The 13124-nt window shown below is 59.6% G+C and overlaps 1 protein-coding gene across 1 annotated transcript in view; it reads right to left on the reverse strand.

Moving 5' to 3' along the window:
- The window catches only part of Ppara (peroxisome proliferator activated receptor alpha), a gene marked incomplete at its 5' end in the record, with an annotated part of 43503 nt that overhangs the window by 13228 nt on the left and 17151 nt on the right, over positions 1-13124 (reverse strand). Inside the window, 1 exon segment of the mRNA NM_001173004.1 lies at positions 4032-4278. Within this exon segment, the coding sequence (NP_001166475.1) occupies positions 4032-4239 (208 nt within the window).

Here is a 13124-nt window from a genome sequence, read left to right on the forward strand (position 1 = left end):
AGCCTGAGAGCTGCGAATGCCAGGGAGGACCAGAGCTCTCAGATGCTCACTGCCCTGGCCACGGAACGGGACGGCCTGGAGGCATCTTACAGACGAAGCGGCCTCACGGTGTCACAGGCCTGGCACTTCTGGGCACAAACCCAAGCGATCCAGACCCTGAGGTCCACACGAAACCCCATGGACAAACCGGCCGTGGCTTTATTCTTAATCAGGTAACAAACTGCGGTGCAGCCGTTTACCGGAGCATCGACCCTGTAAACAGAAACCAGGCACCAAGCCCGGGAGAGACATGGACTGTCACGTGCAAGAGCTAGACTGATGGGGTTCACACCCCGTGAAGCCGAGATGGGGTGCCCTAGTCCCAGTTCCGTTGGTGGGCACAGCACCCAACACCCACAGGTTAATCGTGGCTCCTGCCTCAGAGCATGGTCGGTGGACTCCAGGGTGAAGTGGGGGGCTGGCAGTGGGAACCAAGCTCAGCTGGGGAGCAGCGAGCAGACAGAAGCTGGGAAGAAGCCACGCCCCTCCAGGCCTCGTCCCCAGGACCTGTTCTGCTCAGGCCCCCTCCCAGGGGCACGGTGAGCCCGAGCATCCAGGAGATGAACCCCAGGTTCCCACAGAGCCCGGGAGGACGCCGGGGTCTCAGGCGAAACTTGTGCACTAAAAACTAGAAAGGGTGGAGAGAACGGAAAAGACCTCGCTAAATGGGGAAGCAGCCGAGTTCTCAGATCAGAGACGGCACCGGGAAGCTGTCCCTGGTCACACCGGCAGCAGGTCTCCTTGGTCACACCGGCCGCAGGTGTCCCTGGTCACACCGGCCGCAGGTGCCCCTGGTCACACCGGCCGCAGGTGCCCCTGGTCACACCGGCCGCAGGTATCCCTGGTCACACCGGCCGCAGGTGCCCCTGGTCACACCGGCCGCAGGTGCCCCTGGTCACACCGGCCGCAGGTGCCCCTGGTCACACCGGCCGCAGGTATCCCTGGTCACACCGGCCGCAAGTGCCCCTGGTCACACCGGCCGCAGGTGCCCCTGGTCACACCGGCCGCAGGTATCCCTGGTCACACCGGCCGCAGGTGTCCCTGGTCACACCGGCCGCAGGTGCCCCTGGTCACACCGGCCGCAGGTGCCCCTGGTCACACCGGCCGCAGGTGCCCCTGGTCACACCGGCCGCAGGTGCCCCTGGTCACACCGGCCGCAGGTGCCCCTGGTCACACCGGCCGCAGGTGTCCCTGGTCACACCGGCCGCAGGTGCCCCTGGTCACACCGGCCGCAGGTATCCCTGGTCACACTGGCCGCAGGTGCCCCTGGTCACACCGGCCGCAGGTGTCCCTGGTCACACCGGCCGCAGGTGTCCCTGGTCACACCGGCCGCAGGTGGAAGGCACCCAGCCCAAGTCTCAGCGGGCTTCTCTTGGCAGAGATCGACAAAGCGACTTAATGTCATACACAGAATTGAGAAGGACCCAGGCCGCCCGTGAGACCTCTGGACCTGAGGGGTGAAGTCGGAGAGGCTCGCGCCCCAGCCACGGTGATTGGGGTGCCGGAGGACTGGGGGGCAAAGAAACAAAGCGATCAGTGGGGTGGAACGAAAAGCCCTCTGTGACACGGTCGGCTGATGTTCCGCAAAGACAGAGGTGGTGAGGGGGAAGCCGCTGCGTGTGTGCCTGTGTTTTCAAACAAACTACCAGAAAAATTGCAAATGAGAAAAGAAATTTTGATTCACATATAAACATCAAATCAACAGGTCTTAGTCTTAAATGTGAAACCTAAAATGATAGAAGACGTGCTCTGGGTCAGGCAAAGATTACCCTTCCCTCCCTCCGTCTCTCCCCTCCTCCCTCCCTCCTTCCCTTCCTTGGAGATTGAACCCCAGGACCTTTGTACTGAGCTTCATCTCCGGTCTTTTTTTTTTTTTTTTTGGTCCATTGAATTCCGGACTTTGCACTTGTCAGGCAGGCGCTGTGTGCCACTGAGCCGCATCCCCGGCCCTCCAGCCTGTTTTTGACACAGGGTCTCCCTAAAGTACCTGGGCTGGACTTGAACTTGGTGATCCTGCCTCAGCCTCCAGAGCACTGGGATTACAGGGCAAAGATTTCTTAGACATATCAAAAACATGCCACCCACAAAGGGAAAGACATGGATAAACAGCTTTATCAAGATGAAGGATTAATTATTTTGGTCGGGAGGACAAGTTTTCACCATGTAGCTGACGCTGGATTTGAACTCGCAACTGTCCTACTTAATTCCACACGGTGCTGGGATTACAGGCGTGCACCACCACCCCGGGTTTAAGAACTGCCTTCTGAAACACATAGTTAACAGAAAGGATGAACCACAGAGTATTTGTAAAGCAGCTGATGAAAGCACTTGTATGAGGAATACACGGATTCTTAACAGTCAATAGTAAGGAAGCAACTCAATTCAGAAGTAGCCAAGCGGGGCATGGCGGTGCATGCTTGGGATCTCAGTATTGGGAGGCTGAGGCAGGACGGTCATCTGAAATTTGAGGCCAGCCGGGGCTACACAGTGAGTTCAAGGCCAGCCTGAATTACAGAGCAAGACCATGTCTCAAAAAAAAAGGGGACAAAACATTTGAACAAAAACTTCACTGAGGAAAACCCAGAGCACACAAGGAGAGGACAGGAAGCCCAGTATCACCAGTCCTCGGAGAAACGTGAGCCAGTGTTGCCCCACGGGTGTCAGAGGCCGATGACAGCCCCTGTGGACGCAACGTGGTGGGGACAGGCCCTGGCACCGTGCTTTGGCGAGGAGTCTGGCAGCTTCTGGAGGAGGGACACACACATGTGCCCTGTGTCTCCGCCAGCCTGCTCCCGCTCTCTCCCCAGTGTCCGATGCACGGGATTCCGCGAGGACGTCCCCAGCTGGCCTGTCACACGCAGCCCCGACTGGTGACAGCCTGCGTGCTCATGAACGGAGCCCGGAAGAGCTACTGCAGTGTCCCGCAGGATACGGGCAGGGGCCACAGGCGTGCACCCCAGGGCAGGGCCAGCCACGGGAAGGCAGCCCAGGGACAGAGCGGGTCCAGGACACACAAACGCACTACGGGGACAGAAGAAGAGCCCTGGTCCGTGGAAAGGCGGGGAGGGGTGCAGGGAGAGGACCTGCGGGGGCCCACAGCACACGGGGACGGAGAGGGTCACGCCGCTTGATCGTGACCGTGGCGTCACAGGTGTGTGCCCATGTGCACACATCACATGATGCATTTTATTAAGAAATTTTTAATAAATCGCCTTATCTTATGTATTTATGTATTTATTTATGTATCTTTTGGAGACAGGGTCTCTCTATGCAGTGCAGGCTGGCCTTAGCTCACGCAGCCCAAACTGGTCTTGAACTCGCAACCCCCCCACTGCTGCCCAATGCCCACTTCCGCCGGGGGATGCCCGGGCCCAGCTGCCTTGGATGGGGCCTAGGGCGCCCGATTTTGCCCATGGTCCCTCGGGTTAACCAAGCGGACGCCACACTGCTTCTGCAGCTCGGTCTCCTCTGGTCCCTGACGTGGTTTTTGTTTCTCTTCTGCGGTGCTGGCTTGAACCCAGGGCCTTCGCACCGAGCTGCACCCCGGCTGTCCTCTACCTTTTCCTCGCTGTGCATCTGAGACAGGCCCTCGCCAGCTTTCCCAGACTGGCTTTGAACGTGTGATCTTCCCAGCGTGCGGGGGTTCTGGGCGTGCACCACCACACCTGGCTAGAGGACGTGGTTTTTAATGGATGGAGAAGTGGGGAGATGTTTAATATGAATTTCCAGGGAGTTGTTCCTGGGACACTAGGGGTCTCTGTGTTAAAGAATTACCCGATTGCGGTGCTTAAAAATCACAGCTGCCTGCCACCACTGACTTCAGGCGTCACTGCTCTGCGAGCGACATTTCTGGGAAGGGACCCACTAAGACATGAGACTGGGCTCCCGCACGCTGGCCAAGACACATTCACATCAAGGTCTCTTTGCAAAACTGTGTTTCCCTGGGGAACAGGCTTCCAGACGAGCTCCCTGAGAGCGGGCGGCACACTCACCTGTGATGACCGATCCGTCCGAGCCGGGGCCGCTGCCCAGATACTGGTACTCAGGGAAGCCGAAGCTCCCGGAGCTGTCTTCACCGAGGGACCTCGAGATGTCCTGGATGGTCCCCATTTCCTGGAGGAAGTACTCGGACAGTGGGCTCTCCAGGTCCTCGGCCTCCAAGGGGGACAGCGGACACAGGGGGCTCTCCATGTCCACCATGTCGGCGGGGAGGAGCCAGTCCTGCCACTGAGCTGTGACCTGGGGGAGCAGAAAAGCCAGGGTGAAACCAACAGACCAGGGCACCCGTCTCTGTTCCCCAACGGAAACCGGAGAACTCACCGACTGTGGAAGACACGCCTGAACCCCGAGGCTAAAGGGTAACAGTGTGGACCATCTATTCTACCCATGACTCCTGGGAAACACATCACCGACATGATTGTTTTTCCAGTACTGGGATTGAACCCAGGACCTCTGGGTCTCACTGAGTTAGTTGCCCAGGCTGGGTTCAAGCTTGGGAGCATCCTGCCTCAGCCTCCTACAGTGCAGTGCTTCCAGGTGTGCGTCATCACGCCTGGCAGAAAATGAGACTCTCTAAGCAAGAAAATGTAAGAGGCCAAACTCCATGCACCTGGAAACCATTCATTCTCCTGACCATGACACCACAGCACGTGAGGTGCTGAGTCACAGTCATGCACAAAAGCAGAGTTCCTGAGGTCACAGAGCACCACTTCTAGTGGGGACGCAGCAGGGAACAAGAAGCCAGCATGAGACAGAACCTCGGTGGTGATGACATGACACAGGCAGGAATGAGGAAGAACAGGTATTTACACAGGAGGCCCTGCTGACTGAGGACTGGAAGGGGCACCCGGGATGAGGCCTCTGAGGGCTGTGTAGGAGTCCTGTGACAGAGTGTCCCAGAGACAGGAACACTGAGCACTAGAAATTCTGGGACATCCTAGTGACGACAGGGTGGCTGGTAGCCTCAGGCTGGGGACCCGGGGACAGAGGGCCCAGGCAGCTGGCCAGCGTGCTATGCCACATTCACCTTGAAGGCCCAGTTGTGCCCATGGAAGTCGCTCAGGTGGGTTGTCCTGAAATGACAAAACCAGCTAAGAAGAGCATTTCCCACGCGGGTGCAAGGAAAAATGGAGGCCCTTCCTGTGTGGCCTGCAGCGCCCTCCTGCCCGGTCACCCCAGCACTTCCTGTGAGCCCTAGTCAAGGCCTGGGCTCCTGGGCAAGGTCCAGGCTGGCCCCACTCTACCACAGCTGCCCCGCTCGGACCCACTGGTGCCAAGTGCCACTGTGTCAGTTCCCCCGGCACCTCTGTGGGGACCGCGCTTCCCGTGCAGCCTCCCTACAGCCCTGTGCCCAGTCGCCTCCCTAAGCCCTCTGGCTCCTCGGTGCCCTGGGGAAGTGGACCCCGCGACACTGAGCTTCCGGACTGTCCTTCTGCCGGGTCCTGGGAACTCACTGCTGTCCTCAGAGCGGGTCAGGGAGGGCGCGTGTGGCCCTGGCTTCGGGCTCAACCCTCATGGCCACAGCATGCCGGGGACTCTGGCAGGGTGCAGGTCACTTTCCACGACCAACGTCCACCCTGAACACATCCGGGTGGGACCCTTACATCTTGGGTTCGCGTAACGTAAACCACAGCTTCGTGTGCAGACCGAGGGGTGCACGGCCTCCCCGCAGAATGGAGCCACTGGGATGGACTCGAGTGTTTCTGTGAAATCCACATCTCCTGCTGGGAAGTCTGGCACTTCCCACGGCTCCGTGAGACCCAGGAAAAGCCATGGACAGTCCTGAGTCCTCTGTGGGCTCCTGAAGAGCTTCCTTGCCATCATGGAGCCTCGAGTCCCTGCGCTCATGGCCCCCTGGGGTGCAGGCTAAGCTCACCCTACCCTGAGCTGCACCCCAGGCCTGCCGCTGTGCTGCCTGCACCGTGTGGGGGAAGATGACGGAGCCCGCAGTGATGAGCCACACTAAGCTGGCTAAGCACAGAAAGTTCAAAGCCATATTCGTGACAGCCACTCCCTCCTGACGCGGCCATAAAGTTCAGCACAGCACAGCACAGCACAGCACCAGCCCGGCAGTGGCCACCTCCCTTCTCCTGCTGCGGCCTCCACACCTAAGATCGTCCCTGCTCCAGCAGGGACAGCTAAGGCACCACGATGCGGGTCTCTTTCGTGTCGTGACCTCGGGGAGCTGGCATCCTACCGCTGGGCTTGTGGCTTTCCTGCCCCTTGAATGAGTAGCTGAGATTTATCTGGAGAAGCGCCGGTCTTCCCGTGAATGATAAAATGCACACCCGGAACGAGGTGACCGAGGCACGGACTCTGAGCAGATAAGCGCCTCTCCCAAGAGTTAGCAGGGTCACACGCTCCCCCCGACAGCCAGCCCCAAGGTTCCCAGTGTGCCGAAGCGTCTGGCTGCCCCACTGCCACTGCAGCCTCCAGTCAGGAGCAGGAACGTCACCGCGGTCCCCACCACCTGGGGTACCAGGCCACCGTTCTGGCTCCTGGTGCCCCTCACCTCTACAGGCACAAGGAGGGAACGGCGGGCTCCCTCCCAGCTGGCTCTGGGTCTTAGGTCTGCGTAACTTAACACTGATCGATGGAGACGGCCCTGTGGGAGCTAAGGGTTGGGGCAGGTGAAAAGCTCTGATCAGGAAATAAGAGAAACACACACAGACAGGAAAGCTGTGGCGCCCAGGCCCTGTCCCCGCTGGCAGCTCCACGTGGCACTGTTTGGAAAACGAGGCCTGGTGAGGACATAACTCTGGAGGCCGAGAGGGGCCCAGCCGCCGCCCGGGAGGCCCCCAGCTTCCGTGTCTGTGCCAGCCTGGGACGCGAGGCTGAGCTCAGGCAGGCTGCCTGGCCTGGTCCTGCACAGACTTCCGGGACGGCCCCTGCCGTGGTGGGGGACAGCACAGCACAGCACGGGGACTGGCGAGTCACCTGTGCCCCGGTAACCAGGCGATCACGGGCACGAGCAGCTGCGGCCTGCGTCACCCAAGTGGCAAAACAGCCACGCAGCATGTGCCAAGATGCCAAAGATGGGTGCGATCGGGAATGGAAGTCTAGGGGATTCTGCACAGCAAAAGTCACCAGAGTGAGAGAAATAAAATCATCACGGGGAATGGAAGAGCATGACAAGGAAAGGAAACGGAACTGAAACACTGCACAGCAGCCAGGCCCGACGGCACGGAGGTGATGTGGATGCTGGGCCCCTGGGCGCCACCCCGTCCTCTGCAGAGGCTTCTGCTGGGCTGGCGCAGCCTGGCCCCGGGGCCTGGCACTACAGGTGGATGGACACGAGGTGCCCGGATTAGGTCTGACTCCGCCCTGGCAGCCACAGATGGAGAGAGTGGGAAGGCCTCCGAGAAGCCGCTGCCAAGAACCGAGACAGTGCGGCAGTCCAGGCTGCTCAGGAGGCCGAGGCAGGAGGATGTGAGTGCGGGCCAGCCGGGCCACACAGTGAGACCCCAGCTCGAGGGGCTTCAAAAACCAAAACCCGAAACAAAGTTTTGCCGTTTATTTATGGAATAAAAGAAAACCAATGGGGAGGTGCATTGCATCTAATGCATCCTCACAGCCCTGAGTTACTGTCCAGTTTCCTGGAGCCACAGGGCACCTGGTCAGTATTTCCTCAAATTACACACAGCACAGCAGGGAGCATGAGCCCTGTGTGGGCTATGGAAAGTTTTCTGTTACAAAATCACTCCCAAAATTTATACTTGTGGTCCCGGTGGGGGGCACACATCTGTAATACCAGTACTTGGGAAGCTGAGGCAGGAAGACCACTATTAGTTTGAAGCCAGCCTGGGCTACAAAGTGAGTTCAAGGCCAGCCTGAACTACACAGTGAGACCCTGCCTCCAAACAAACAAAGCAGGAATGTGCACTTGTGCCCAGTGCATGCAGAGGCGCAGACACAGACTTCAGCCTCTGACCTTTCAGCTGTCCCCCTGCAGAGCCATCAGCTGGGCAGCGCACCCTTCCGGCCTCTCGGCTCAGCCCGGGGTGGGGGGGCGTCTGAGGATTCAGGGAGGGAGGGGGCTTCGGGAAGGAGCCCCTGACAGGGTCCGGAGGCTGTGACTTCTAGCTCACTCCCTTGGCAGGGTGGGTCAGGTTCTTCAGAGATCACAGTTAATTCTTGCAAGTCTTTGGCTCGGTGTTGGGGGCGGGGCTCTAACAACATTTCAGGGTAAACAAACAGAGCTGGGAGCCTCTGTACCTTCACCTGGTACCAGGGTTCTTGGAAGCAGATTAATCATTACCCCCTGTAGACAGGCGGCACCCCACCGGCTGAGTAAATTCAAAGCGGGGAGGCTCTGGCTGTGGTGAGGACGCCGGGACCAGGCCTGGAGCACATCAGGGTGAATGCAAGGCCCACAGTCTGCACCTCCCTGAGGTTTAGTCAGAGACGTCCGTCGGGTCTCATCCTGTAATCAAATGCACGGGCCAGCCCAGCGTCCCGGCCATCTGCTACGGCCCAACTGGACGCGGTGCTTCCGTTTCAAACCCAGCGAGCGTGTTTAAACATTTTCTGAACATGGGTAGTTCACGTTTTAAAAGTCCCCTCTGTGGACAGCACAGTCCACATCACGAAAGGAAAAACCGCCCATTGGGACGGCTCGCGTCTGTTGCAATCACGTCTGGGTTAGGGAGCACCCTGGCGTGAGATCCGAGAGCCGACCGGAAGGAAACGCAATGTGTGTTTGTGGTTCTGCACAGACAGAGGAGACCGCAGAGCAGATCAGCGCAGGGTGACCGGGGACAGTCAGGGATAGACGGCCAAGCCACAGGCAGAACACGCACGGCACGCACGCAGGACCCTGCAGGCTGGCCGAGTTCCGCTTCAGATCACAGGCTCGGGGAGCTGCACAGGTCCACACCACACTCTGCAGGGCGCCTCACACTGTCGGAGGCTGTGCTGTAGCACACACACGGGGAGACTGTGCCGAGGGGTCCCAGCCTTGAGGGCCAGTGCCCTGGGGTGGAGGGCGGAAGGGGCAAGGCAGGGACAGAGGACAGGAGGAAATGCCACTCACTGGGCTCACCCTGGGATCAGGCTCTCGGGGAGAATTCTGGTGTTTTTCTTTAACTTTCCTAATCTAATAGCACAGGGTGGGTCTTGTGTCATTTGCACAGGAGAAAAAGGCAGTGGGGTTTGGAGGGTTGAGGTGACACTCAGGGTGTCCAGGGGGCAGAAGTCCCCAAAGGAAGGGACACCCAAGACGGGGCCTCCACAGCCACTACAAGTTCAGCAGGAAGACTCGATGGGGAGGGTCGAGGCCTCACAAAGCGGGCATGGAGGATCCCTGCACCGACGGCGTTCGTCACCATCGGATAAAGGGGCTGCACGGTCCACTCCGTATCGGCTATGTGTGACCCAGCAACAAGCAATCCCCAGCTTCGTGGGCTTCACGCTGTCATTCTGTCTGTTCCCAGTTCTGAGGGTCAGGAGTGGGCCCTCTACCCCGGGGCTGGCTTGTCCAAAATGGCCTGGGTCACGTGGCTGCTGCTGGCTGGACCTTTGCCATCACTTGGGCTCCAGCCCCGCTGTGAGGACCCAGGTTTGTGAGTGTGGAGAGCGCTCGGCCTCCCTCAGCTTAGGCCGTCTGTGAATTAAGCCATGTCACTGGGCCAAGCACCTGGGAGTGTGATCCCAGGAGTTCACCCGTGGCAGGTGCAGCTGGCCTGACATGGGAAGTGCTGGGTCCCTGGGGTGGGGGCAGGAGGGCCAGGTGTCCCTCGTGCAGCCCCAGTCAGGAGCCGGTGCAGGGAGCCCCACTCGGGGACCTCCTGGCGGCAGGGTGGGACAGAGTCCGAGGAACAGAACCGGGTGCAGCCCAGCTCCTTAGGGACCACTGTGACCATCCCGGCCAGAGACGGGGCTGCGTCCGGGAGCAGGGAGGGGCAGAGCTGGCATCTCGGGGACCCAGGACAGGGCCAAGGGATGTGCGCTCTGGACTAGGTGACTAGAGGCAGCAGGGCAGTGACGGCTGTGACCTCTGGAAGATAAAGAGAAGGAGAACTCGGGTGGGGGAGCACAGCAGCAGGCAGGCAGGGGCAGGCTCAGCTAACCCAGGGTTGTGGCCTCCAAGGAGGCGCAGGCTCAGCCCCTGGACACCTGTCCCTTCTTTTTATCCTGGAAATGGAACTCAGTACCTAAGCAGTGCCCTGCCACTGACTACAGCTGCAGCCCTTTTGTATTTTGAGACAGGGTCTCACCAACATGCCCAGGTGGGATCCTCCTGCCTGGCCTCCCAAGAAGTCAAGATGACGGGGGAGGGGGCATCCCATCATCCAGCACCCCGGCTACCTGTCCCCCCTTTCTGGGAGGTAACAACAATGCTGATGGCGCTGACCTATGAGGTTCTCAGCCCTCTCACCATGGCTGGAGACCTTGGAAACTCAGGAGCCCAAAGCTGAGCTCCCTGTCCAGCGCTGTCAGCTGGGGCTCAGAGCGGCTACATGGCGAGGTCGCTCCACTGTCTGGGGTGCTGTGGGCACGGGTACCACCCCTTGGCCTCGCTCACTGCGATTCCGCTGCTGGCACCGTCCCACAGGTAGAGCTCTCCCCTGCCTGGTCTGCAGCTGTGGAGTGTGGAGGACGGGAAGAAGCACAGCTGCACTGTTGGGACCCCAGGAGGACCCAGGACCGCCTGGGGCCAGGCGGGAATTCACTGCAGGCAAGGCCGCCTGGCAGGAAGCGGGTCCCTCCAGCCAGGTGACGGCCACAGGCGTGAGCCCATGCTGCCTGTCCCCCGCCGGGGTCTCCATCCTCTAGGGAAGGGCTCACCGGGGATTGGCGGGATTAACTGTACACAGAGGTAATCCCTGCAGGCACAGTCTGTGCTCCAAAGGTTAATTCTGCTTGTACAGTCTCCGGAAGCTGATAAAGACTTTGCTTCCTCAACTTTCTCCTTTAGGTTTCAGATCAAGAGGATGACGTCGTATTCCACCAGAGCGATGAACTCTGAACACGCGGCCCAGTCAGAGGGAACCACCGGTGAGCCACAAGGAGTCTCCGGGATGCTGCCCGTGTGCAGGGACCGTGCTCGGGAAGCAGCGTGTGCCAGGGGGAGGGACACCGGCCCGGAGAACCACACGCACGTGCTCGCACACTCAGCAGCCGGCCTTGGGATACAAGCTGCACACTCACGGCCGCATGCTGTGCAGTGTAATCCCAGGCCCTCGGGAGGCCAAGGCAGGAGGACAGCAAGTGTGAGGCCAACTTGGGCAACCAAGCAAGATCTCGTCTCACATTGGGAAAACAAAAAGCCTGCGGATGTAGCTCATGGTGGCTCGGTGGTGCGTGCTCTGGAGTTGACCAGCACTGCTGCGAAAAACTCAAAAATAAAACCCCTAAAATCCCATAACTTCCCTGAAAACAGGGCACAGGCAGACGGAAGATGGGAGGAGGGGGACTCGAGAGGACCAGTCCAGGGGCAGAAACTCGGCCACGTACAGTGCTCCCGATTCAGGGGTGCTGCTCGGGACGCAGGCCGTGGCCCCCCGGTGCCAGGGCCCAGTGGGCACACCGCACGCTCAGAACGCACTGGGGCCCGAGCAAGGTCCCCCCAGCTGTGGGAAGGGGAAGGCAGGTCCCAGGCCCAGGGGCAAACCTCAGAGCGCGTTCAGATTTCTCACCAGCAACACAAAAAGCAAAAGATATGTCAATACCTTGGAAATGCTGAAGGAGACGCCTTCCAGCCCTGCGCACAGGTCACGGCCCCATCCGGCAGGCTGAGGGGCACAGTGCCCCGCGTGCCCATCCAGCCCTTCCAGGCTGCTGGTGCTGACCCTCGGTGGGGCCATCGGCCAGCGAGGTTTTAGGGGAGACTCAACTCGCACACCTCGTCTAGACTCCCAACTCAGCGTGCTGGCAGGGGTGCCCGCACCCCCGCGCTCCGCGTGTTTATGAGCTCCTGCCAGCCCTACCCAGCTCCTGGGCCAGGCACTGCTACGGTGTTTGCTTTACAGATAAGGAAGCTAAAGTACGAGGGATCTTGATAACAGCCGGGGTCACAGGACACGGGGCCGCGCTGCCTCTCGCTTCTGCTCCCCGTCTGCAGGATCACGCCGTCCCTCAGCTTGGCTTTCTCACTACCAACGCCTCAGAGATGTATGATCTGGCTTCCGCATTACCTGCAGGTCGTTTTTCCAATCCCAGCTCTCTAGGAGGCTGAGGCAGGAGGCCTGCAAGTTTGAGTCCAGCCTGGGCAAGTGAAGTGACTTTGTGAGACCCTGTCTCAAAGCAAAAGATAAAAACAGAAAGGGCTGGGGTGCGGCTCGGTGCAGAGGCCCTGGGTTCCGTCCTCAGCGACACAGGCAGAACAGAAAGAAGGATGGAAGGAGGGAGGAGGGAGAAAGAGGACAGATGTCCCCCGAGAGGATACAATTCTTTGTTAGCGTTTTTAGCAAAGTTTAACGGTGAGACGAAACCTGCTTTGTTCGCACAGCCAAGGCTGGAAGCCGAGCGACAAAACGGAAGACCGCAGGTTAGTAGGGACGCTTCTGTCTGCTCACGCAGCACACGGACTCACTCCCCCCGCAGGTGTCATCGCAAGGCCACCGCAGTGTGGACCTCGGAAGACACCTGCCCAGCCGAGGCCACGGTACCGACGAGCAGCCAATCTCCTATTTGTTTTCATTTAAAAACAGCAGCCTTGGTGACAGGTAACTGGCACACGCTGAGCTGCAGAGTGCAGATGGGAGGCAAGCACTCCGCCCTGAGCCACATCCTCAGCTTGGTCTTGAAAGTGTGCTCTTCCCGCCTCAGTCTCCCAGGCAGCTGGGGGTACAGATGCGCACCACAGCGCCTGGCAGAACCTGGCTTCTGGTCTCGTCTGTGTTATGGGCGTGTTAATAGCTCCTTTCCTTTTGACTTCCAAGTTCTTTTCCGGGGTGTGGACAGGCACAGCCTGGCGCTTGCTGACGGCATCCTGAGCTGCTCCTGGGCTTGGCCACCTCCAGGCTGCTGGCGATGTCCCCGCACCAGGCTCCGTATGGACACGGCCTTCCTTTCTCCCGGCTCATCATGGAGAATGGTGACCGAGGCACGCGACTGATCGGCTCTGCTCACCGTCTAAGGAAGGC

The sequence above is a fragment of the Cavia porcellus genome, unplaced genomic scaffold (genome assembly GCF_034190915.1).
Source record: "Cavia porcellus strain 051 isolate PalLab524CR breed Dunkin Hartley unplaced genomic scaffold, mCavPor4.1 scaffold_40, whole genome shotgun sequence".
NCBI lineage: Eukaryota > Metazoa > Chordata > Mammalia > Rodentia > Caviidae > Cavia > Cavia porcellus.